The 26,975-nt window shown below is 41.6% G+C and overlaps 1 protein-coding gene across 5 annotated transcripts in view; it reads left to right on the forward strand.

Moving 5' to 3' along the window:
- Window positions 1-26,975, forward strand: part of KIAA1549L (KIAA1549 like) — a 133,906-nt gene that overhangs the window by 73,470 nt on the left and 33,461 nt on the right. For 4 of the 5 annotated variants that reach the window (XM_038139434.1, XM_038139430.1, XM_038139435.1 and 1 more), the window contains exons 9-15: window positions 1,042-1,193; window positions 2,611-2,782; window positions 6,005-6,168; window positions 11,946-12,136; window positions 15,867-16,003; window positions 24,607-24,785; window positions 26,324-26,541. In XM_038139434.1, coding sequence (XP_037995362.1) covers window positions 1,042-1,193; window positions 2,611-2,782; window positions 6,005-6,168; window positions 11,946-12,136; window positions 15,867-16,003; window positions 24,607-24,785; window positions 26,324-26,541 — 1,213 coding nt within the window. The remainder of the gene's footprint in view (window positions 1-1,041; window positions 1,194-2,610; window positions 2,783-6,004; window positions 6,169-11,945; window positions 12,137-15,866; window positions 16,004-24,606; window positions 24,786-26,323; window positions 26,542-26,975) is intronic. The other variant, XM_038139432.1, reaches the window with a different exon arrangement.

Consider the following 26,975-nt stretch of genomic DNA (forward strand, 5'->3'; position numbering starts at 1 on the left):
CTTGAAGCTCTTAGGCTTCAAAATACTTCTTTTATCAAGTCATTTCACAGGTGCCACATTCTCATGCACAATTATTTTGACTTCAGAAATGATAAGTGGGCAAGAAAGAGACCCTTTCCCTCAGACATCTTTGAGTGATACCAAAGCCTTTCTAGTTGGTGTGTCTGTACCTGGAATTGTTTAATGCTCAGGAGAGCAAGAGCAAAGGGCTCTGACATGAAATAGACTTGGTAGAAGTTCCATCTTTTCATGAATTTGAAATAAAACATAAGTTTATGCAGAGATGATGATCTTCTGAAGGGAGTGGTGCAGCTCCTCCCAGTATGGACCCTGTGAACCTGATACCCCATTTCTTGCTTCTGTGCACTTGCTGTGATGGATTATTATTGATATTACAATGGAGACTCTGTTTTCAAAAAGATCCTGATGGTCCCAGAAGACTTTTTTGAAATAGTACTGAAAAAACATACATATGCATGAATTGAATCAGCATGTCATATCACTTTTTTTGAACTTTAGAATCCAGTGTCTCTTAAATCTTGCATTTGATTTATACTTCAGATGCCTTTATTTATGCTTCAGAAATGTTTATTCAGGTTTCAGTGCTCTCAAACAGGATATTTTGTTTGAGACTGTACAAAATCCAAACTTCGGAGTTCAAATCCTCAGGGTAGAAGCTGGTTAACAGGAGCATCTGGCAATAAGCATAAACCCAGCAGCTCTGAAATAGGCTTGAACCTAATTTTTACACTGAAGATCACAGAGTAGATGCTCCCCTGAGCCATTTTGGTAAACTGAAGGCCTAGAAATGGTATTGTGAGATTTTACTCTGTGAAGCATCATTGATATTATCTGAGATGAGCTGTGCAGGGCTGAAACAGAAGTGTGTTGTATCCCCACAGGGAATTACTGAGAGGGGATAACAGTGTCCAGGTATTTAATTTCTGCGTTAGTCTGCACCTCTCTGTCCCAAACTGTCCCACAGACCATGTTACTTCGATGTATATAGCACTGATCTGTGTTTTTCCTGTGTTCCCACAGTCATCCAAGGGGTGGATATTGCTTTGCTGGGGCTGAACAACCAGAGCTTTGCCAGGCTGATGGAGCAGCGCTTGGCCCCGCTCTTCATGATGTCCCACCAGCAGGGAAGGCGGTTCAGACGTGCCACCACCGTGGGCAGCTACACTGTGCAGGTGCTCAGTGTGTGAAAAAAAGTGCTTTGCTTGCATCTGTCCTGCTTCAGTTCCTGTAAAAGACACGCCTAGCTGAATTTCCAGGCTGAAATTTCCTGTATTTCTCATGGGTATCAAAGCGGCGAGGGCAGAATGCCTGGCATGGCTGATGGTGCCTTTTTCTGCAGCCAGCCATGTTGGCATGCCTGTCATCCTCGAGAAATCATCATTAGTTAATCAGTGTTCATAAATATTTTCTCTCTGGTTGCTATGAGGATTGGTTCATAGTACATATTTTAGCGTATTCAGCATAATGAAGAGTTCCAAGCTTTTTCTTCTTGATAAAAGTTTCCTAGGTAACTCAAACCTAGAACTTTTTTTTTTGTCTTTTTTTTGTCTTTTTTTCATTTGGAAAAAAAAAATGTAAGAAGCAGCCTTTATTTATACAGGGTTAGTCATCAAATCATGTGGCCCCAGATCATGTTATGAAGTAGAGACTTGAGACCTGAGTGATTTATTAATCATCTTTCTCTTATTTACAGCATACTTCATTCAGTATTTTGAACTGATCATGTTTTGTTTTCTCACCAATTAAGCCAAATGATGCTGTGGGCAATGAAAAGATTTCTTCTTCAATCTTCAAAAATTAGTTATTTAAATAGATAATTAAATTGTTTTTCAAGAATTGTTTATTGTAAGGTCTAAACCCAAGTAATTGCATTTCCCATTTGCCCACACAATTCTTTGCATTGTTCCACTGAAAGAATTGAAAAGGAACACATTTTACTTGCCAGAAGTGTGAACCTTTGTAAAATTTTAGTCTATAACATAATGGAGAAGAATCACAAAACTCGTTTTTCTTCTCATTATTAGAAATGTTTGACACTTTCTCCACTCTCAGGAAAGGTAGAGGTACAATGGAAAAATTCTGACAGTGTTCTGCAGAATAAAATGGGAAAAGCATGATTCCTTTGTTATCAACCTGGGACAAAAAAAATAATAAGTATAGAAGGAAAATGGGAGGCTGTTTTTCAACTGCAATATGCCAGTAAAGTCCAATTTTCAGTATTAGAACAGATTATAAGAATTCCCCCTTTACACAGGACTGTAATGTCCAAAAATTTGATCCTTTCCTCTTTACTGCCTGCTTTTCTTAGTGAAGGGTTTTACCTTAGGATTATGTTTAATTCTTTTTCAAGAAGAATTTTAGTTATTTTTCTGACTGACTGATTTAATAGCCTGGGCTCTGAAGGGGAGAAGCTCTGATCCTAGGAGGATATTTGCATGGAGCTTATGCTTGTAGATGGTCTTGAAGGAGCTCTCTGTGGACACTGCCTCCAAATAGCTCCTGGCAAGTTTTGCAGTGGTATAACTCAAACACAGTTTATTTATCTTTCTCTCCTCATTCATTTATTTATTTATTTTATTTCCCTTAAAGATGGTAAAAATTCAACGTATTCCAGGACCCAAGGAGCCAGCTGAACTGACATATTACACTTTATACAATGGGAAGCCTTTGCTGGGCACTGCAGCTGCCAAGATTTTGAGTACAGTTGACTCGCAGAGGATGGCCTTGACCTTGGGCTATGTCATCCAAGTTCAAGCTGATCGTAAGAGTCCTTTCAAAAATTCCACACTTAACCATTGCTTTATTCCATGAACTGAACACTATGGAAAGTCACAAGCAATTCTGATGCTGACAAAACCATGACACCACACACTAATGATGACTGAGGCAAAGTTGCTGTTCGTATAACTTGGCCAAAAAATGTAAAATGTGGTGGCTGTTAAGATGTCCCTTATTGTTGTCTTGATCAAAATAGTATAGATTCTTTCTATCTCAAAGGGATTATTATTTTTTTTTAAATAACAATTTTCACCAAGAAAACGACATGGTTGTTAAAGATATTATTTAGACACAAATCAGAAAAGTGAAGTTGAAAAGAGCTACTTGTGCATATGGGCAGTTTTCAGATTCAAGATATGATAGTATCATTCAGAATAATGTGGCCAAAAATACTCCATTCTTGAAAAGTAAAGTGTTTTCAAATTTCTCTTTCAAGACCTTCATCAGTTACTGGGTGGTTGTGGACACAGGTTTCTTTAAATGGTGTTTTTAGATATTCCTATGTACTTGGCCCATAGTCATAAACCTCTGGTGAAGCTTAGAGTGTTTTTTCATGCAGTTAACATAATGTATAATTGTGTTTCATGCAGTCTACAAACCCATGCCTTTTGCTAGCTGGTCTTCTCCACCTTGCCAAAGTATTTCTTTAGAAGGAATCAAAATTATGTAGTGGATCTCCTTACTGGTGGAACAGCACATAAAATGGATGTCCCTAACAGCACATAAAATGGATGTCCCTGGTGCAATTATATCTGCCTGGAGGAGTGCTGGTACTGAAATAATTATGTGAAATGGTGATAGGAAAAGAAGAGACCACTATAATAAGTAATTTATATATCATCCATAAACATAGGATTGAGTAAGAAGACTGAAATATGATACAATTTCCAGAGAATGCACCATGTACTGTATCTGATCCTTGATTTGATCATGGTCTGCTTCTGACTTTAATTCGGCTGAACCCAAAGATCTCCATTCCATAAATTCCAGCATTTAAATTCCAAGTAATTTTGTTTTCCATGAGAATATTTCCTTAATGTATTTTTTACTAAAGAAGATATAGATATAGCAGTTTCCTAGCTCTTTGTGCAGTGATGTGATTTATATTTATGTGGGTCTTTAGGCAATTATGGAATCTACTGCTCATCATCTAACTGTGTATTTCCATGGTCTGATAAGGCAGCCTCATTCATCTGCAGATTTTCATACCAGGCACGTATGCATAGAACACTGTAAAAATAGAATAGACAGGAATTGAAATTGTGACCTGAGATTGTACCTGAGATTCTGAAGGTAGAGTATTTGAAATGTAGGAAGTAATTCCATCTTTATACCTTATTATGGAAAAAACACAATTTCTTTCCTTTTGGACACGGTTGTTTGTAGTCTGTGTTGCCACAGAAAATACTTTGTGTGGATTTCATTTTTGCTCATTATAATTTCTGTTCTAGCAGAATGAAAGGTTCTGTCCCAAAATACTCTAAGAAAAGACACGTACCCTCGGGAGCTCATAGCTGGGTTAGATGAGACAGACGAATAATAACACAAAAAATGGATGTTCCTGTGTTATGAGCCAGAGACTGAGTTACAACAGAATGAAAGACCTGTTTCAAATTCCACTGAAGTCTTACTGAGTTGAATGAACCATGGGTTGACTTTAGGTCACATTGGAGTCTGGTAACTGAATTAAAGATGTAAATTAGGACTCCTAAATGTCTATCCTATTAGCCGTAAGGTCATCATTTCCCTCTGCATCCCTTAGAAGGCATAAATATAATTTTTCAACCATTGGTTGTGGCTTCCACAGCAGCAGTCTATAATTAAAGTTTCTGTTATTTGTTAAAATTCAGATTCTGTTTCCTTCCCCACAGCCCTTTCATCCCCAAACTAAATGTCAAAGTCAATAATTAAGAATTCTGCAAGTCTGTTGAAAAGTGAACCTTGAAAGTCTCCCACCTGGCCTTTTTGCAGCCTTGTGCTCAAGTCCAGAGCCTAGTGGTGCTGTTGGTACGTCACCCAACAAACTTCACCGGCTTTGCAAAATGTTGCAAATCTACAAAGAGAACAGGCTCAGGCTCCAGCCAGGCTTTCAGCTGGAGAACTGTAAAGTTCCCAGTGCCTGCTGCAGAAGAAGCTGGTTTGCATTTGAAGTCTGATCCTGAGAGATGCTGAGTGCCTCTGACAGCTCATACGCTCAATGACATTTGAAAGCGCCGGTCCCCCAGGAAATGGGAACGGCTGCTTTGTGCTGGTGTTCTCACAATTGCCTGCCCACGCCAGCAACCAGTGCCACAGCAAAATAAACAGGGATAGCATGGGCAAGTCCACTAAATATTTCACTACAGCAAAGCTCAGCGTTATAAAGAGGTTGTCTGATTGTTTTTCCAGAAAGAAATGAAATGAGAGAACTGTGAACGTGTCACAGGAGGATCTTGTATGTGTGAACAAGTCGAAGGTTCATAACTAAGAGAGATTATTCTGATGAAATGCAGTCTAAAATGCTTTTGCATTGCTGCATTTCTGAAATGTACCCTTTTCCTGGTGCCATCATTAATATATCTGCAAGTAGCTCTTTTCAACCTCATTATTTCTACTCCTTCAGAAATGATGAATTCTTTTTGACCTTAACTATGATAAATTATTTCTAGAGCACAAGAGAAGCATCTTCTTATTGCCTTATTGATATTGATAGTAACTATTCCAGCTAGTTTTATTGTTTTTTAAAAAGCTCTGCTAGTTTGCTCCTGCTGAGCCAGTCAGTCTTTGACACCATGTATGGACTCCATGTGTGTTCTTTTAACACACATGCTATGCTACTTTGCTCCAAGCTGGGCTTGTGTTTGAAAAAATAGTTAAGGATGCATTATTTGCACCTTTTATTTGTTTGTTTATTGTGTGAATGAACCATTGGAATGATATTTATGTGGTATCTATCTTGACTTTGGAGTGGATGCCTGCTTTTGCATATAACCAGGTAACATAAAACTAAAAAAAAGAGAGCCCAGGGATTTGTGAATTCAACAGTGTTGCTGATTTTCCCCTTTTTATTTCTGCTAAAGTAATACAAGAGGTATTCCCTCGTACAGAAAGCTAGATTACTTAACAGTACTTTATACTAACTTCTACATGGAGGCCATTGAAGGCTGGAAGCAACAGGAGCCTTGCCCAGTGAAGCTCACCAGTGCTGGTTTGCCTTTTTCTGCAGCTGTGGTGAAGAACCCCCCAAACAACCTGTGGATCATTGCAGCCGTGCTGGCTCCAATCGCCGTGGTCACCGTCATCATCATCATCATCACCGCAGTGCTGTGCAGGAAGAACAAGAACGACTTCAAACCAGACACCATGATGAACCTGCCTCAGAGGGCCAAGGTCAGTGACCCAGCCCCTGATCCAATGTCCATTTGCCTGCTGGGGCTGTGACTCTTGGATAGGTGCAGTTGAAGGGTGTTTGGAATTTAAAGGGTTGGTACTCACAGCTTGGATCAGCACATCTCCTGTAGGACCTCAAAACCCGTGGCCTGAGCTGTTCCTGCCTGCTGAAGGTGGGAATGTCTGAAGTTTGGTAGCAATTCAGACCTGACCCTAAACAAAGTTCTCCTCCCAGATTGCTAGAAGGTCCCCTTCCAGAATACATTTCCTCTTTCCAGTTTATTTTGAGACTTCATAAAATCCAGAATGGACATTCTTTGATTTTTTTTCTCTCCTACTGCTATTTTTATTTTAGGTGTTTTGGACTTTCTAATTTATGTATATTGCTGGCCGGATTCAAGCAATTATGGTTTTCCTAAAGTTACTAATCCATATCAATTACAATATTTTTTCCCCCAAATCAAATGCACTTCCAGTTTGATCCTCTGACAGAAAAAAAATGTCACATGATACTGTTTTATCTCCATAGTGCAAAAGTCTGCCCTCTCAATGTTCTATTCAATGGCTCTTGATCAGGTCCACCCCAAGATAGGAGTTTTTAGCCTATGGAGGCTGTGTGTAAGTCAGACCATTCCTTTGCCCTTTAGCTGGCTTTGTTCTTCTCTGCTGGTGTGGGATTGAGATGATGAATTTTTTCTTTGGTTTCTTAGTGCTGCAGACAGCAGGATTATTGAGATTTCAGCTCTGTTGCTTCTGCTGAAAAATGTAGATTGGAAGAAGAGTTGAAGGAAGGCATGAGGCATTTGACAGCTCTTTTCTCCTTATCTTAGGTTCGTTGCAGATGGGTGCAGCTGGTGCCAGTTGGAAACCAGACATTTGTATCAAAAATGATGCAGAAAAGACATTTCCATTCTGGTTCCAGTGTGCTCATCTATTTATCCACTATTATCCATCCAGTGTTAAGACTAGATCTGCAAAAGTGCAACATTCAATATCACAAACACAGACAGGAATTAATATCACTGCAGTTCCATTAGATGCCCTATTGAAGCCCCTAAAATGTAAATTATGCTTTATTGGGGGCAGTTGCAAATGCTATGCACCCTTTGATTGGTTTTATGTGTAATCTTGGTCCCAGCTAAAGGAAAAAAATAAAAAAAGAGATAAACCTTGTACATTGTTTTGAACTGCCCATCAATATGGGATGCTTACCAGCTGAAGTAAAAAAACCAAAATAACCTACTGTAGGTTGAAATTGTAGCACAGGAAAAACTTGAAAGTATTTTCTTATTTTAATCCATTGTTTTCATTCTGAAAAGAAATACAAAACTGGATTTTTACTGCTCCTGAGAAATCAGATTTAATCAGGCTGCAAGATACACACTCAGGTGAAAGCCTGTTCAGGTCAGATTTGCATCAGCCTTCAATGCATCAGATGGGAGCTGGATCTGCAATTGCTGGAATGAAACAATTGGTGCTGGAGCTCCCAGCACCCACACCACAGTCCTTTTCCTGCAGGCTTGTTTTTCCAGCTTTTCCTGCAGGTTTGTTCTCGTTGCAGCTGGAGTGCAGAAGGTCCCCTTCCAGAGTGCATTTCCCCCTTCCGCTTTATTTTGAGACTCCATAAAATTTAATTTAATTCATTATCTGAAAAGTGGTGCATTTCTAAATGAAAGCTAAATTGCTTTCCATTTAGTTTCACAATGATGGCTCCTTCGGAAAGGTTCTGCCAGGTCTAGTTTAGAGTTTATGCTGGTATATGGACTGTGGAAGATAAATCCTGCAGTGGGACTGGGAATGGACTGGTTTGGTCATTACTGATTTTAGCATCTTTCATTAAAATAAGGCTAAGAAACATATTTTGAGAAGGTAATGAAAGAAGGTAATTTTTTAAAGAAGAGTTTTAGTTTGATTTTTAATTCTAGTGTTAGGGCTAGTGGTAATTGCTTGAACTGTAATTGCCATATTTCATGCAGTTTGGGAGTACATATGAGCACACATCCATGTCACATTTTAAATGAGTCTGTTGTATTTCATGGCTGAGGAAAGTGCCCGAGACTGCTGATTAATGCTGACTCTGCTCGAAGTGGAGTCACAGTGGAGTGATTTGTAGTTTAAGCAGCCGTTTTGGTATTTTGCCTCTGTGCATCCGAGATTCGCTGTAGAATCACCGGAGCAGTTGTGTGACCCCTTTTGAGCACCCAGCAGCCCGCGTAGGGAGCAAAGGAGGATCCGATGTGACACCTGCCTGCAGGGATGCCAGGTGCGTGTGCTGGCTCCAGCAGCCCTGCTCCAAGGGGACCGGCAGGGCAGAGCTGCTCGGTGCTGCAGTCCTGCGGTTGGGAGGGAGGGAGGGAGGCTGCGGGTCCTGCCGGAGCGGAGCTGCCACATCCCCGCATCCCCGGGACAGCGCCGAGGGTAACGCCGCATTTCCCACTAAATACCCGTGGAGGGGATGAGAGCATGGAGCAGAGCAGCGGGGCTGCCGCCTGAGCCCGGGAATGAAGGCGTGACTTCTGTGTTGTGGCAGACTGAAGGGTTGATAAATGAAGTTTGCAGAATGACCTCTCGTACGCAGCGTAGTTTGTAGGAGCTCTCCTGGGAATTGTGGTGCTGTTCTGAATTGCCTCAGCAGTCAGGGACATCTGGATGCAGTTGCAGGGAAAAGGAAGATTGAAAAATACAGTTTTTTCCAATTTTCTCTCGAGCTGTAAGATGAAAGAAGTATAAATTCAAATTGGTGAAATTCTGATGGGATTTTATTTTAATGTTTTTATTTCAATGCTGTTTTTATTTTAAGCAACTGTTTTTGCTTTGAGGTTTTGGATGAATGTTAACTTTTGCCTTCCTTGCTTTCTAATTCACAGCATGCTTTTTTAAAGTCTAGAATCTCATTTGTCCCCTCACCTTTATTTAATTATTTTTTTTTAACCATGAAAGAATAAGTTTGCAGGTAAAGAGAGATAAGATCTGCAGTCTAAGATGCACAAGCAAAAGCAAGTGCTGCAGGCCGTGGGAAAACAAGCCTTATCAGTTTGATGAAGGGCACAGAAAAAAAGAGTCATACTATACCTGGGTATACTAATAGAGGGGAGGGGTTGATTTCTTTCTTTTCTTTCTTTTCTTTCTTTTCTTTCTTTTCTTTCTTTCCTCTCTTTCCTCTCTTTCCTCTCTTTCCTCTCTTTCCTCTCTTTCCTCTCTTTCCTCTCTTTCCTCTCTTTCCTCTCTTTCCTCTCTTTCCTCTCTTTCCTCTCTTTCCTCTCTTTCCTCTCCTTCCTCTCCTTCCTCTCCTTCCTCTCCTTCCTCTCCTTCCTCTCCTTCCTCTCCTTCCTCTCCTTCCTCTCCTTCCTCCTTCCCTCTCTTTCTCTCCCTCCCTCACTTCCTTCCTTCTTTCCTTCTTTTTTTTTCCTTCCTTTTTTTAACATCTTTTTTTTAACATCTTTTGTGTGTTTTTCACAATCATTATAAGGAAAAAAAGTCCCAGCAGCAACTGTATTCAGTCTGCCCTTTGCCAGGCAGTGTAATCTAGTGGTCTCTCTCTATCCATTTATTATTTCAAAAGCAATATTAGAATCTCAGTCCTTCAGTCCTTGTCAGTATTTTGGATGTATTGGACATTTACGTTTGCAGTGCTTCAGCTGTGTCTGGTCATGATTTAGCCTTGCCAGTTCCCTCCAGGGGTGGCAGAACCATCTGCTCCTGTGGGCTTTTACAGAGCAGGGATCCAAGAACAAATTTTATTTAATGCAATATGTCTGCTGATGAGGATGACTTTCTCAGCTCTCCTTTTATTGCAGTTTGTTACTGGACATGGTGGTAAGTAGAACTCTGATGATTAAAATAATCCTTCATTTTCTTCCTGTGGCAGATCTGAGCTGGGACACTGCAGAATTCTTTAGTAATTCTCATGTTCTGCAGTTTCTGGTTTGGTTTGTTTTTTGTTTGTAGAGGTGGTGGGGGTTTTTTGTGTTTTTGTTTTTTTGTTTGGTTTTTTTTTTTTTTAAATAAGATATGGAGTTGAAACTTATTTGACTCCTTCAAAGGCATGGAGGGAGAAATAACTGATTTAATCACCTCTTCTCTCTTGTTATCTTTTTTCAGAATATCTAGGGGTGTCTTAACTGACACTTAATATTTATAATGAGGTTGAAAACCAATATTTTAATTAACAGTATTATAATGTAGGATGTTGTGCAGAATTTCTTCCTAACAGTCCTTCATACAGCTTCTGCTTCCCTTAATTTGCTGCCTCTGTAGCTCATTTGTTGGCTGTTTTGTGATACCCTGCTTGCCATGGAGGGGTGATGGTGAATTTGCAATTCTCTGATATATTGCAAGTTCCATGGGGGTGATTTGTGGAGTTGTCTGCTCTCCCTTATCAGCAAAGCCTGCTCCTTAATGCACTGAAGCTTCTTATCAGAGGAATGCTGAAAGATGGAAACACATTAGGAACCATTAGCCTCAGTCTGAGCAGCAGTTTGGGAATGCCATGCAGGTCCACACAAAGAAAAAGCATTTTTTTTTGTTTCAAAAAGTGAAAAACAGCCCCATTCTTTCCAGACTGAGATCACCTGCGAAATCAATCAGAATTTAGAGCTGCAGCCCAGATTTAGTAAGGGACACAACAAGAGAAAATGCTTTTCAGAGATTGTCCTTTTTCTGTGCCAATAGCAATTTTTTTTCTCATGCTGATTTTCTTTTGGAACTAAAATATTCAATGATGACATGACAGGAACCTGGAGTAATCAGTCATGAACTAATTCCAAAGTATGTCTGAGGTTTAAAACCTCCACTTTCTCAGCTTTGAGGTGTTTTGTGGTCCTTTCTTGGCAGTTTGTCAAAAGTCTTTTTACTTCAGGAAGAGCAAGCTTCCCATTTTTGGGAATTTAGTTTTATTTAGTGTAACAAGAACACATTTTCCAGAGGTAGTCATGAATTTCTTTGAGTGATTTATTTTTCATATTTTTTCCCAACAGATAATGTGGGTTGGTTTTGTTGCTGGTTTTTTTTTTTTTGTTTTGTTTTGTTTTGTTTTGTTTTGTTTTGTTTTCCCCATTCTCTTTTCCTTCCAACTGAAAATGCAGTTTGGAAAATCAAGGTTTGTCTAAATGTTTAATTTTTCCATTGAGAGGATCCACCTTTCCTTGGCTGCTTTGCCCAGAAGGCATGTGTTAGTTCTGCTGGGCAAGAACTGCCTTGCTGCAAGGCTCTGGTGAAATGCCACTTCCCAAGAGAAACAAGTGAAGTCAGTAATATCCTTCCCAGTAGGCAACTGGCAAGCCAGGGGAAATCTAATTTCACTGATCTGAAAAAGATTATTTTCTGGAAAATGTTGCCCATGACACTTTCTGATGTGTGTGTTTTTTGCTTTGGCTTGACTAGGAATAAATTACTCCCACCCTCTTTGGAAGCACAAGGGTTTTGTCAAAGAAAGTTTTCCGTAGGGTTTTATTTTTTTTTACTCCTAATTTTTTCTTCCACATCCTCATTCTCCCACTGTCTGTCAAAGTAATTTCTGGGGGTGTTACAGCAGGGTAAGAAAGGTTAGCCAAGGTCAATTTTATACTAACTAATCATGTTTAAAAGGTGTGAAATGGAAATCTCATCAGAAAATTGGTTTTCTGTTGGGTATTCACATTGTAATCTGTGTGTTTTTACCTGTCACTTATGTAATTAAAAGAGTTAAAGAGTAGTGAAAAATTTTACACTGAATTTGAGAATTTATATTAAATCTAATACATGCTGGAAATTTCTGTTATTTCCCCTGTTTTTTGCAGCCAGTACAAGGCTTTGACTATGCCAAGCAACACTTGGGCCAGCAGGGAGCAGAGGATGAGGTTTTACCTGTGACTCAGGAGACTGTCATCCTTCCACTTCCAGTCAGAGATGCTCCTGCCTCCCAGGAGAGGGAAACGACCCAGGATGGGAGCACCATCAAGACTGCCAAATCCAACGAAACAAGGAAAAGGTATGGGCTGGCAGCTGGTGCCTTTCCACAGAGGGGTTAAATAGGATATGTGCTGCTGGTTGCTGAAAGGTTTGGCACTCAGGCTCTGTCTGTGGCAGGTGGCTCCTCTCCATGACGTATCCTTGGCGTAACACTGGTCTGTGCTGCAAAATTGGAGATAAAACCAAGTGAAATCTTGGAGGTGAAGTGGCTTTTGTGTGCATGTTGGTGCTCCGTAAGAGATGAGCCCAAATGACACATGTAACATGAGCACTGGTAATTTCTCAAGGAACCAAAAGACAGGTCCTCAGCCCCTGGAAATTGCTGTCACTCCACTGGCAGGCTCTGCCACTTCAGAGTTGGACCCGATGCCTTCACCAGCAGAAGGGGAAACCCCAAACACCCACTAAATTATGGAAGACCTCTAGATCCAAAGCATCTACAGAAGAACAAAACTTCAAAAGTGCAAGAATAGACTAGATAATGTCTGTGTTTAGGGTGAAGTGTCCCAGGTTTGCACTCTCTTCATATGAAGTCTCTAGGCTTGTAGGATCACGGATACAAGATCGCCAGGGAGCTATATGGATCCTCTTCTCTGCTGCAGGGTCCAACACACCCCTAACTCAACTTTATCTACCTTATTTTAAAGTCTTCCACCGGTGGGATGATTACAACCTCCTCCAGCAATCTGTTCTCTCCTGCCTTTCCTGTTAGGATGTTTTACCTCACGTCTGCCCTCACCCATCAACAGAATAGCTGAATATTCCTTGTCTCAGTCCTTGCAGGTGAGGAAAGCAGATTATCCCTTTATCCCAGCTGTTTTGCTTTGACCAGTTTTTCCTTGATCCACTCTCCTTGGCATTAAATGAGAGTGGAGGTGAGGATGGATACTGAAGGGAAGAGAGGAAGACAAACCTGTTAGGCAAACAGCCTGAACAGAGGTAACTGTTGTTGTGCAGCTCACAGGCATTACACGGGCCTGGCCTCTTGAAGGGATTTGATAACATACAAGAAAAGCAGCTGACTAATGCAGAGAAATTCTAGAGAAAACCAAGCCTTCCTAGCTGAGTCACCTCATCTTGTCCAATATTTCCTCCTTTGGAATAATAGGAAAGCTTGGAATACTCAGTGCAGTGTTGCTGCACACTGTGACAGGGACATGCTGGAAGGGGAAGGTGTCAGCCAGCATGGGGCTGGAGGACAGCAGGGGTGGGTAGACATCCCCAGTGGTCGTCAGCTGAGGTTTTCCCTGCAGAAAAACAATCAGAAAGTTCCTGAGCTGGTGCCTGGTTTATCATATTCCTTTGGCTGTGCAGTAAATCACCTGGAATGTGGGAAGAGCTGTCTGCAGGGTGTACCAGCAGAGAAAAGCGAGCCAGCTGCAATTGGATGTAAACTGTTATTCTGTCATTTAATGCCAGTGAGGTGTTGTTCAGGCTACAAGTCATTGCAGTATGAGGGTTAGGTCTAGGTGAACCAAACAGCACCTGTCCTTTTCAAAGCCTTCCATCCTTTGAAGAAATGACAACTGGAAGATGACTGTGACACCTGCAGTGGTTGCTGGTACTGGGCAGGTCAAGTCTTTGCAGGAATTGTACTTTAAAATGTTTTGAAGCCTCTCTCTCCAAAACCATGTGTAAATACACAAAAATACACACACACACAAAAAAAAAAAAAAAGAAAAGAAACCAGCCCTGTTAATTAATCCTCTAACCAAAGTGATTAAGCACTTCACTCGGTCCTTTGAGTGAGCACAGAAATCCCCCACTTAATCTGCACCATTTTAAACAAATGCTGATAAGCAAACTTGATCTAGGAAAGTTATTCTCATTATAAAATGTGCTGAACCTTGGTGCCCTTCTAAGCAAATAACTAAGAGTTAGTTTTCCCTCCTTCAGGGTGATTACTTGAGTAAGTAAGAACATGTAGAATTTCAGTATTTTTGATTCCCAGGAGCTGTGTCTGGAAACGGAATTTAATGGTTGCTGAAGATGAAGAAATATTTCTTGCCCTTTATGTATTTGCTCTTTCATTCAGGGTACTTCACAGCCTGGAAAGGTCAATTCAAATCAGACAGCCATGAAGTGGCTGGTAACTGATCAGAGTATCTTTGCTATCACCACTGAAAGAAACTTCTCAGTTAATAATATGAGGACCACTTAAAAAGGATGACTATTTGGATTAGTGTCTCCACAAAAATCATTGTGCAAGCTATCCCTGCTCACTTCTTTTCTGTGTTCCCAAGTTCAGCAGATTTTCTTCAGGCGTTGGTGTGTCCCTGGATGGATCTTCTTTACTGGGCTGGGATTATCCATTTAGCAGTGACAGACAGGTTTATAAGGAGGAATCCTGCTTCTCAAGAATACTTATTTTCAATAGAATTTCCAAAGGAAACCCTCAGGCTGCACTGAGTGGGGTTGCATGCTGAATTCTCCTAGAGTCCTGTAGCTGGAAAGAGCCTGTCTCAAATTATACATATTTCCACTTAGGCCATCTTCAAAAGACAATCCCCAAGAATTGCTTTTCTCATTTTTTTCCGTTGCTGTTCTGACCACGGTAAATGCTTTCTACTTACACCGGGCAGGGTGGCCAGACCTGGAGGTAAATGAACGTTTCAATCTGATGATACAGTATTGGCAATGATTTACAGAATGGTTTTGACAGTTGTTTTGTTTTAGTACCATTTTCTGGTTATAAAACCATTGTGACAGCAATAGAATTTAATTTGATTCTTCTTCTCTGTAAATGGAAGCCTCTGTGCCTAGGCCAATTTTTTTTCCTGTAATGTAACCTCTTTACATCACCCTGTCACTGCTCATGACAACTCAGTGGTAGATTGCAGATAGATTTGTGAATAACTACACAGGTCCTGTGGAGAGTTTTCATTCCCTTTGTGGCAGTTTCACATGTAAAAAACAAGTGACTGTCTCTGGTTTGGTGCTGACTAGCACCAAACGTGCTATTATCTACTGTGGCCTGCTTTTGCCAGCTTGTGCATTGGGATTTGAGTGACTTGTCCACCCCAAAAAGCAGAGGAGCTGTGGTGGGAGCTCACTTCCAGCACAGGCCAGAGCTTGCTGCTCATTTCTGTCCCTGCTCCTTGCTGGGACTGAATGCACAGCAGTTCTGCCCTGCCCTCCCTCCTCACTCTGGGCAGGGACCAGTTTCAGGACAAGGATATGCAATGGCTGATTAAAACAAGCATTTTCTTAGGGGTTTCAGCCAATGAGGGCGCTGGTTAAAACAGGGTATGTGCCAAAAGGAGAAAAGGAGAAATTTCTTATCACGTTTTCTGTGCATAAGTGCAAAGTGAGTGAATGTATTTTGCATTGTGGCTGACAACAGTTGACTGTAAATGCAGGCTGAATAATAAAGGAATCGATTTAGCCATGCATCCTAAAACAAAGGTCTACTTTATTTTGTCTGGGTTAATGACCCTGAATTGACAACGGGACTTTTTGTCCTCGGTGGTGGCACTTTTATCATTGTGGGGCTAATGCGTGAGGAGCAGTTGCATTCCAAGCCACCAAGATGCCCATCAGCCCTGAACTAATTGGGAAAGTCGTGCTCACCTCCCATCACTCTGCTCCCACCTTTACCGAGTTGCTGCGTGCTGTTTTTATTCTGTCTCCTTTTGGTACCAAATCAGACCTGAAAACTCAGTGATGCAAACCGTGCGAATGAAATAACCTTGAAACGGGGTTGAGGAGGAAGAACTCACGTCCTGCCTTGTTGCTATGGTTACTTGCAGCCGCTCCCCGAGCCAGAACGGCTCCATCCTCAGCAATGGGTCGGGAAAGCCCAGCTCCGGCCGGAGCTCCCTGCAGAAAGTGATGGCACCGCAGAAAGCGGCAAAAGACGAGGGGAGGAAAAGGAACGGTGAGAAGGGTTCGTTGTGCTCTCTCCACTGCCACACCTACGCAGGCACCAGCTGAAACCAATTTCTTGTACCCTCAGCAGTCCCTGGGCATTTTGTGTGTGGCTCATTTGTTGGGTTTTCTCCTTCCCCTTTACTGCTTTAACAGTTTCTCCAGATCCCATGAAGCATCGTGGTGCTTGCTCTTTGCAAGTTTTCTCCCTTTTTTGTTTCCCCACCCCCTTTTTTTTTTTTTTCCTTCCCTTGGAATACCAGTAAAATAATGAAGACATGATGCTTCCTAGTAGGGTTTACAGCTTTTTTTGTTTTGTAGTTCCCTAAGATATTAATTTTCTCTGCTGCTGCTGCTGCTAAGCTCGCCCAGATCTGATGAAGATGAATTAATGAGATAAAAATTAATTTGAGAAAGTGTGAAACATCCGGTGCTTTGTCTTTCCTCACATCCTTGGCACACCTGTTTGTCATTAACATTTACTGTCAGATTTTCCTGAATGCACCTGGGATGTCACACTGGATGTTTCTTACAAGACCTTAGTCGATGGTGGTGACCTTGTGACTCAAGATGAATCAGTGATGATCCATGATGGATGAGAGAAGTACCCAATCCTGTTTCTTCCTTGCTTTTCTTCTCTTTGCTTATTTTTCCTGAGTTATAGCTTTGTTCCCATAGCTATGTTTTCCTTATGAATAGAAAACTGGCTAACAGGTTCTAAGTTTCAAAGGAGTTAATTATTTTGTCACTGCATGAAATGTAGCTCATTTTACAAGACAACAACATTCGTGTTTTCCAGAGTTAAAAGCTGTAATTTATGATGTCTTTTTTTCTTACCCACCCAGGAAAGCCAATATTCAAACCAATGCTAAGTGCTGTTTACAGGGGTAGACAAAATATTTTCGTGAAGGTATTTTTTGTTTTGTTAGGTTTTACATCTTCAAAGAAAATTGGTAAGAACTCAGTTTTGTTTGTTTAAAAATTGACTAGCACCTAAAATCCTTTTTTTTTCTCATCTGGGCTGTAGTGCATTTCTAGAACATACACATGCTACCTAAATAAACCTCTGAATATAATGGAAGGAAATAGTGACCCTTCATTTTAAATCTTAGTTTCATTAAAACTTAGGAGAAAAAATTTAGGAGAAACCTGTGCATGAGACACCTCATCTGCCCTCCTGGTAGAGAATTGACCTCCTTCTGGTGGAGCTCTCTTCACTCGACTGCCATGGCACTAAAAAGGGTCACCTGGTCATCTGGGAGAGAAATGAAAGGGACTAAATACCTTGCTCCCTGGTAAAAAAAAAAGAGGTAAACTTTTAACTATAGGCATATCTTTTAATGTATGTTTCCTTAAACAACTCTTTCAGAACAGCTTCTGAGAAGGAGAACGTGGTCATGGCAGATGATATGACCTCCCCTTGTCAGAATTAATGGAGTTCAGTTTCAAGCTGTGTGATCCCAAATGCCTATTGAAATTGAAATTAAAATCCAAAGCCCCAAGGCACCCATTACTTCTCATCACAGAGCCTGCACTTTGTTCCCCTGTGCTGTGATTACGAACATCATTGTCAGCTTGGACAGTTTGTGCTTTCTGCAAGGTTTTACCTTTACCCAGAGTGTTTAGCATCCACAGAAGGTGGTGTCTGTTCTTCCTTCCACTTTCAGAAGGAAGCTGCTTTTCTCCCAGTTGTTTGCCTGAGCCTGCTCCAGCTCTCCAGCCTGGCTGGTGGCTCTCACACAAATGTTGGCACAAGCAGCAGCAGATTTTCTTCTCTGAGAAGCAGCATCTTCCAACTGGAATGAATCCCTTGATGGTCACGTGTTGGATTTGGGGACTCCAAGTCAGAATGGCTCATTAGTTGCCATAGTTACAGACCAATTTTAGATTCTATTTCTTGCTGACATTTAGTTGCAGGGAGGAATGACAGCACTGGATGTTACCTCAGTATTTAAATTCTATATGGCTTGTATCGAAATTGACTCCACATGGAGTGTGTCAGGGCTGTGAGTGAACAATGTGAAACCAGCACGGACTGACAGGCTTTGCTTCAGGACTTGATGCTTTGGAGGATCAGGAGAACTCTTCAGCTGAGCATTATTTCTACAGAAAACACAAAATAATTACTTGAATCAAACAGTGATAGGATTTTGTAAGATAACTGCATGCTTTTCTTGAATAACACTTATTGTTATATTAATAGGAAGTTTTCTTTCTAAAAGTTAATGAGTTCTACATTCATTTACTTTAGGCACTTAAAAAACCCCAAACATTTTTTAAAAAGTGCCTAGTTATGTATGTTAGAGAACTGTAATACAGATGAATCAGCCAACAGAGGTACTGGCAGTTTCTGAGATGGGTTTGTGAGAGAATGTGGAAGAGAAGAACAGGATATTAGCAGTTCTGCCCATCATTTATCAGGCCAAACATCATTCAGGGAGAAGCAAGTGGCTGAACCCACTCAGACCTAGAGAGCTAAAGCAGCCCACAGTGCAGTTTCCTTTCAGCAGCTCCTCACTAAATGAAGCCAGTGAAATTGATGTCGGTTGTTTTTCAGCCTTTACGTGCTTGATCTTGCAACCTTCCCATTAACGCCTTTGGAAGAGTGTGTTTGTTTCTTTTTTTAGAGAAAACCAAAAGTTTTGATTTACTCTCAATTCTTAATGAAGCATATGACTCCCCAACTTTTGGGGAACTTGTGAAGTTGAGTTAGGAACTTGTGTAGTTGAACTCAGGTTTATACTTAAACCTCACTACCACAGGTGGAGATGTACAAGCAGCATTCCCCAAGACTCAAACTTCTTTTGTGAGAAACCTTCCCCAGCTGGAATAATTTCTCATTTTCCACTCATTTGGACAATGTCTTTGAAAACAGAACTTTTCAGAAGTCATTCAGTCAAGGGCCTCACTCCTTTTTAAAATACCAGTCTCTAAAAATATAATTTCTTTTGTCTGGGCAAGAGCTGTCTACAGGAGCAAAGTAGCAGGGGAAAAAAATTGTCTGTGTTATTGGTTTAGCTAAAATCAAAGGGATTTTTGGATGTAACTCAGCCAAGCTATGATACATTGCCTCCTTTATTCTACAAAAGCGTGGGCCACTAGTTTTCACTCTGTCTGATGTGGCAGCTCAGCATCAGAGCCTGTTTTTCTGCATTTCTGAGCAGTTGTCTATGGTGACTCAAAATAAAGGGAAATATGGCAACAGCAACGTTGTCTGGTGGCAGCTTGGACACAGAGTTAGCTGGGGGAGCTGGTGGATCCCAACAAACATCCAGCACCCTTCTTCTGCCTTTTTTGTGCTGAGTGAAGTACAAATCAGAATGGAAAGGGCTGCTTCCAGAGGGTCATGGCCAACAGAACAGATCTCTGGAGGTAAGATCCATTCAGAAAGAAGCCCTGCAGTGGAACAACTGTGCGGATTTGGAGTGAGATGATTCCTCTTCATGATGTCTTTGAAAGGCTGAGAAATCAGAGTGCTGGGAAAAATTGGTAGTGTAGAGAAAGGAGCCTACTCTTTTCATCCTCCATTCCCTCATCCTGAAGCATTATTTTCATTTTCTCCCAAATGGGTGTTAATTGGGGATTTCATCTGACTCTTCTCCTCACAGCAAACTCCTAGGCTTTTTGGAGTAATTTAGTACATTTGACCAGAGGGGGGTAAAAATCACAAAGAATAAACGAAATCCACAGGTTCAGTTGAAATCTTGTGTGTTGGCACCAGTTGCTATTGAACCTCCCAGAAGCTTTACACATTGATTCCCTTTTCTCCCAAGATTTCAGCTTGTGTGACACCGACTAATTCTTCCCCTTACTGTTTCCATTTCTTCCACTGTCCTTGTTTTTGTTGTTTACTTGCTTTAAATAGTGAGAGCACTGTGACCCTGCTAGCATCCTGCCGGTGACTGTGAACCCTTTTTGTCTTCAGACTTACTCATGTAATTTCTTTTTTCTTTTTTTAAATCCTTTTTGGTTGCTGTTTTCATGGCAAGAAAATACTGCATGAATGCTAAGGTGCCTGTTGCAGTAGATCTCTGAGGGATCTGGGATGTGCAGGTGGCCACACAGTTAAATATTTCTTCATTCACATTTGCCTTCTCCTCTGGATGACTTTGGCTCTGCCACTAATGGAGTCTGACAGGAGTTTTATCCAAGCAGTAGTGTAAAGAGCATGTAGATGTTCATGCCATCAGACCCAGTGGCAGTCTGGATGGCTGGGATTTTTCACTAATATGTCAGCACTGAAGAAGACAAATGTACAGTTTTATTGTGCAAACAGAAAACTATTTTTGCAAAGGTTTTTAAAACTCCTGGGGCACCATTTCCTTGGAGAAGCTTCTGTTGTAGGCTCTCATGTCTTCCTGGTCTTTGTGTGTTCATCATCCTTGTCAGTTAAATAATTTTCTTTTAATTAGTGAACTTACCTACTTATTACAGAAGTCTCAGCCAAGAAAAGGGGCTGGTAGATTCACTGGAAGCGTTATGAAATATGTGGTCTCTTTTTGAAAGACTTTGATATTTTTAGAAAGATGAGGCAGATGAGGTTGGAGAAGACATAACCAGAGAGAGAGATCCTTGTTCCTGCTTATAAGGACAGGAAACATTCACAAAAAGGGAACCAAACAAGCAGCTAAGGGACAAATACTCACCCTGTGTACACAGTTTCATTGGAAACCTGCAAATACCACTTTGGACATCTCAAATGACCTGCTCAGGTGGCTCCTGCTTCAGGATCCCAGGCAAAGCCAGGACTGCAACACTTCAGGCACATCACCAAGCATTTAACAGACTTTACACCCAAGGAAATATGGTTCAGGAGGAATCATGAGCTGCTGCCATTAGTCTGTAAGTTGTCTGCTTCTGAAAATACAGTATTTGTGCTGTTTGTGAGAGGTTTAGCATTGCAGTGCCTCAGAGCTGGGTGTAATTGTGGAAGGGTGTGTGTGTACACAAGTGTGTTTTCTGTTACACTGCAATATCTTCCAAACAAGTATTTCTGTCCAGATAGGTTCAGATGCTAATGTTGGGAAAGTTCTATTTTACTTATAGGCCTATAAACTTCTTCAGAAACAGATGTTTTTTTTATTGCCTAAAGCTTCTCTTTGTATCTTTCTGGAGATAGTCATCTGACCAATGGAAAATCTTGGATGGTATAGAAAAAAGTCTATTTTTTTTAAATTTATATAGAGATTTTCTCTGAAATGAAAATTAGTTCCCCATTATTAAACCATATTCAGGAGTCAGGATTTCTGTTTGAAATACTGATACCTGGGCTTTTTCCTAAGGAGCTTTTTTAGGTAGGTGACCCTACGTGCTCTTTGTCAAACTGCAGGTATATTCTGTAGGTATGGTTACAATGTTTTCCTTCCCTTCATCTAAAATAAATCTTCAAAAATACTTCATTGAGTGACGTAAGAAAAGGCAGAGCATTTCCACCTTCTTGCAGGTGTTTCCCAAGTTTTGGCTGTATGTGTTTTTCTCTACTGATGTTATTCTTTTTCTGAAGGCTTCCAAAATCTTTCTGAGCAGGACAGCACAAGTCTTTGTTTCAGGTGTTTGGCTGGAAGGTTACCTGATTCACAGGCAATTTAAATGTCCTTAATTTTTAATTTTTTTTAAGTGCCAGTAATTCAGTCCTTTTTTTTTTTCTTCATTCCAGCATGTTTTGATGAGGGAGAGGGGAGGAAAGACAAGGTAGAGGGAAAGAAAGAGGAGACAAGGAATCTTCCATGGCCTCATTGAAATCTTTGGCTGACAAAAGCACTACTTTTAAAAATTTTTTTGTTTATTCTAAATTGTTAACTAAATAAAACCAGAATACTTCACCTGCCTAATTGTTTTTAATCGCTCAGAGCTGCCGTCCCAGAGCCCTTTCCATGGGACCAGCTGGTCACGAGTGGGCAGCACCACCTGCTGGCATTGTTGGCTGGAATAGCTCAGAGCTGCCTGGAAATGGGAGGACAGCATCCCTGGGGCAGACCTCATGTTCTGATGGCTGCAGAGGTGTGGGGACAGAGCTTCAGGGATGCTGCAGCTCCTCAGGGACCCAGGGCCACCCTGCTCTTCAGTGCACCTGGCACTCGACCTGCATCAATGATTGCTCTGGATAGATCTTCTTCATGTGCTGCAGCCACAGAAAGATTCGGAGGTGTAATTCGGTCTCAGAGGATCATGTGGCATGAGATATCTGGCATGAGACATTTCAGAGGTGGGAAATGGCTGTTAAGTAGTGATTAAGTTGGGGTTTGTCCTTTTCTGCCGCTGAGCTTCTGTCTCTCTGTGCTCACACAGTGCAGGCAGGAGTAGAACTCCACAGTAGTGCTGGAATGCATCTGTTTGGAAACAGAAATTTAAAACTTCACTTTTAAACCATGTTGCCAACTGTAACAAGCAAGGGTGATTATTGTGAGTGACTATAAAGAATGTGTGGGCAGTTTCCTGACGTTTCCCGTGCTGGCCAGTTGCTCAACCACGGATGGACTGGCCCAGGGCAGGGATACACAGCAAAAACAAATACTCCAGGACTTCTCCAGCATTTCTCTGGACTTCCTTAGGTTTGTTTTTCCAAGTTTGGAGGTTGTTATGGTTCAGTCATGTCATAAATGGATGCTGTAAATTCTCTTGGGAGGAGATGGATAGGAGCAAAGGATGAATTTCCCAGGGCTTGCTACAGTTCCCTGCCCTGTTATTAGCAGTGTGTCAGTGGCTGCAGATCACAGGCTCTCTTTATCACCTACCAGTGAAAAAGAGGCAGTGGGGAAAAAAACTACTTTTACCCTATAAATGAACAAATGCTAAGGTAGGGTGGAATAAAATTCCAGTTTCTAGTCCCATTTGACTCTCATTTCCATGCCAGTAGCACTGCAGTAGGTGCAGGAGTTGTGCTCACCTTTGAGAGGGCTGACACAGAGAGTGCTCTGTGGTGTTAGTGTTCCCCATCAGAATTAGCTCTCATCTGTAGTTTCTGATTCTTTTCACCCTTAATTTTTCTTTCCTTTAATGAGTCCTAGAGGAATTCTCTTTCATTAAGAAAAACTCGTGGTTTCTGCTCCTGAAACAAGGTCTGAGGGGACACCCCATGCCATCTGCAGGTAGCTGAGCTCTCTGTGGCTGCTGGGTTTCAAAATGCCCCCAGGGAAGAGCATCCATGCTTCATTTTTATACTCATTGTAATGTGTAACATGTGGTCAGTGCCAGGCGAGGATCCCCTCGTTCCTTGGTCCTGCTGCTGTGGTGTCCTGGTGGTCCCTGGCAGTCTGGGTCACTGTCACTGAGCCGGGTGAGCTCACTGTCGTGAGCTGCTCGTCCCCCTGAGCACACACATCTGGAGTGTTTGAACAGTCCCAGGAGAGGCAGGGCCATTCAAGACCCACTGAAGCCTCAGTGGTGTTTGGACAGTTCTGTGGAGCTGCAAGGACAGTATTTAATGACAGTGATTTAACCCATCTCTTGCTCAAAAGCTCAAGTGGTGCCAACTCCAGTCACACTGAGCACAGACAGAGATAATGAGCTTACTCAGTGGGTTCATGTTTTATGTTACTGCTGTCAAATATTTTCTTACCAAAATCATTGGCTGTCTAAACTGCTGAGTTTATACAAGTCCATTGTAATTTGTGCAGTGATTAAATATTAAACTAGAGTTTATTTTCAGAGGAAATAAATTTAGAGCAGACCACTTTGTTCTCTAGCAGAGAATCTCTGCTCCTGTCAGCTAGGAGATGGAGCTAGCATTCTTCCCTCTCATAGCATAATTATTCAAAAATGTTTGCAAGAATCTCTTTGTAGAATTTGTGCTCATGCTTTAATGTCATTCTTTCATTTCAAAATGTGGGTAAGATTTTTCAGATCCAACAGCTGACAAAGTGATGCAGGTTTGCAAAGAAAATTTGGAGGAGAAAGGGCCCAATTGCATGTGGGAGAGTTATTCATTTATATAGAGACCTGAAACTAAAGATGCTTTGCCACGCCATTTGATTTTAAAGATTTACAGAAACCTTTTTCTGGTTCTTAAGAAATGGTAACAGTTCACAGAGACCTGAGGTACTGCTTGCAAAGCAAAAAATTAACATAATATTAGATACCATTAGTTTCTTAAGCATTTTTAACACACAGCATAAAATGCTTTTATTTTAATAGATGCCATTTTTAGCATTAATAAGTTTTGAAAAAGAAACCTATTTATTTTAGCAAATTTTGAGAATGCCCTTGCTCTTGCAGCATAAGACAGAAAAAAAGCTGCACTCTTGGGTTTGATCAGGTGTAGCTACTGATGCCTTGGCACGTGGGCACCTGTGTGTGTGTTTCCATGTGAAACCTAGAAAAACACCTACCTTAACTTTCACTGTCATTTTCATACCATTTCCTGTGTCGTTCTTCTCCTTTTTTCCATCTTATTAGCATGGATTGGAACCTTCTTTGGTTCAGAAGGGACAGACAATCCTTTGAATACAGAATGTTTCCTGTGCTCTAATGGGATGTTTTTCCCCAGTGTAAAGGTCTCCCAGGCCTGCACCTTGAGTGCACTGAGCACATCATTAATCCAAAGCGTGTGCTTGCTGAATTTCCCCTCGAGCAGGCAGCAGAAATGTCTGTGTCTTTGTGCTGAGCGAGTTTGATGTGCTCTAGTGGCCGTGAGTGATGACGAGGAAGGAGGGATTCTCTTTGATAACGTCGCCAAGTCTGCCGTGGACCCCTTCGACACCTCCTCAGGCTCGGTGCAGCTCATCGCCATCAAACCCGTGGCCCTCCCTGCTGTCCATGCTGCTTCAGAGAGGAGCCAGGAGTCTGCCATCATCAATGGGGAGGTAAGGACTGGCTGAGATGTGTCTCCAGCTGTTTCCTTGGCTACAGCCACAAGTGGAAGGATCTTAAGCCTGTTAGAGTTGAGGGCTGCTAGGAGCTTCTCACCTTTACGCTACATAAAGTTCCAATAGCATTGTGGGTGCACAGACCTGAGAATTTAAGATCTGCTTTTTCACAATGCACCTGTGAATGCCTGCGACCTTGGAAGAGGTGATCTTCTATACTCCTGCCCTCCCAGTGTCCCTCTCTCCTATTTAAAAAAATGGGTAATGGAGGCAGCAGAATAACATCTTTCCCTTTGTGAATTCTGTAGCTGGGTATGAAAATATGCACAGATCATCTGAGTGCCAGGCTGATCTTTCTGTACTGAGCACTATATCTCAATCAGAGTGCAAAGGGGGGCAGTGGGACCGTGGCCTTACTCTGCACTCCAGTCTGTGCACAGAGGGTGCTGTTGTTCTGAAGGAAAAAAATGGGATGGCACACATGTCTGCTCCAGATGCTGGCCAAAAAGCATGCTTTGACTGCAATACTTATGTTTTGATGTAGATTTAATCAAGAGCAGTCCATTTACAAAGGACTGAGGCTTTTATGAAGTTGTTGAACATGATGGTAACAAGCCACAGAGGTGCCTTGTTTACAAACTCACATTGCAACAGCCATTTAAACCGCTAAAAACAGTTTAAAAGCAGCAGGGAGGGCTGCTGCCAGGGACACTGTAAAAGACAGAGGTCCCATGTGGGCCTGGATTGTTGCAGCCTGTTATACTCCATTTCATACTTGCATTTTAAGTCCTGATGTGCCATGTAGCTTCCAAACTCGGAGAAAGGCTTATTTAGCTTTCAGCGTCTCTTTTCTGTAAGGCTGCAGGGTGACACTGCTGGTGCTGTGCGCACCCTTACACACACACTTCCTGTAGTTTGAGGAGACTGTGGAATTTGACTCTGGAAGCTCAAGTAAATCCCTGATTTCCAAGTACCTTGCAGTTTGAAGCGGGAGGGAAGTTTTTTTTCCATACTTAAGAGAAACCATGGGACTAAGCTGTACCAGGATGGACCAAACATCCCTTTTTTAAAGGTTCCTCTCTGACAGGAGCCCATAAGACAGCATATAAACAAAATAGATATTTGATGACATTTCACTGGAGTTCTTCCCCAGCTATCAGTGGTGGCTTATTTCAGGTTTTGTGTAGTCAGGGGGATGTCTCTGTACCCCAGCAGAGTTTTCACAGGTGAGCTGTGCCCCGAAGCACGCACAGCGTTGGGTCACAGCAGTTGGCTGACACCACTCATGTTTTTCCTCAGTGGGTGTCTCTGAGTCACTGTTGTAATGGTACACAGTTTTTTAGGCTAAAATTATTTAACCATCTGCCAAGCCATAAAAATGCAGCGACTCTGTTCACTTGCAGTTCCTCGCTGCTTGCAGATGGCACGGTGTGCTACAGAGGGATGACACACGCGGCGCATCAAACACGCGCTGACGAGATCCTTTGGAGGTAGCCAGCCCACCAGCAGCCCTGAAACATCTTCTTGCCTTTTAGGTGAACAAGGCTTTGAAGCAGAAGTCTGATATAGAGCACTACCGCAACAAGCTGCGCCTGAAAGCCAAGAGGAAAGGGTACTATGATTTCCCACAGGTTGATAATAGCAAGGCGCTGACAGACAGAAAAAGGATGTATGAGAAAAACCAGAAAGAACTTGACCACATTTTGGATCCAGATGCAGATGTCTCATCTCCATTTGCTGAGCCTAAGAACAGGTGAGACTTTTTATTTGCAGTTCTTCATCTGGGAGGAGAGTTGATGTCCCGGGAGTCAGAGGGGCCATTTTAATGAGCCAGGTGTTTTGTTATATGGTCACTGGTCCCTTCTGCTTTATGAAGAAGATTCATACAGCCCATGGAAAACATGTTCTCTGGTAAAACTGCAGTGTGGATAAAAACAAACAAATGGAAAAAAAAAAAATGAGGGAAGGGACTGTTGCAAGTTCTTGTGAGTCATTCTCAAAGGTAAACAGAAAAAGTGGTAGTAATGTTACTGGTGATACTCAGAGCAGACTTTAGGCAGGAAGTTAGCATCTGAATTGACTCTTTTTCACAATACAGTGGTGTTACTATTTTGTCACTATTTTAATCTGAATATAAGTATTGCAGAGGGCATGAGATAGCAGAACCAGTGCATTCTCCCTGTAAGT

The sequence above is a fragment of the Motacilla alba genome, chromosome 5 (assembly GCF_015832195.1).
Source record: "Motacilla alba alba isolate MOTALB_02 chromosome 5, Motacilla_alba_V1.0_pri, whole genome shotgun sequence".
Classification (NCBI taxonomy): Eukaryota; Metazoa; Chordata; class Aves; order Passeriformes; family Motacillidae; genus Motacilla; species Motacilla alba.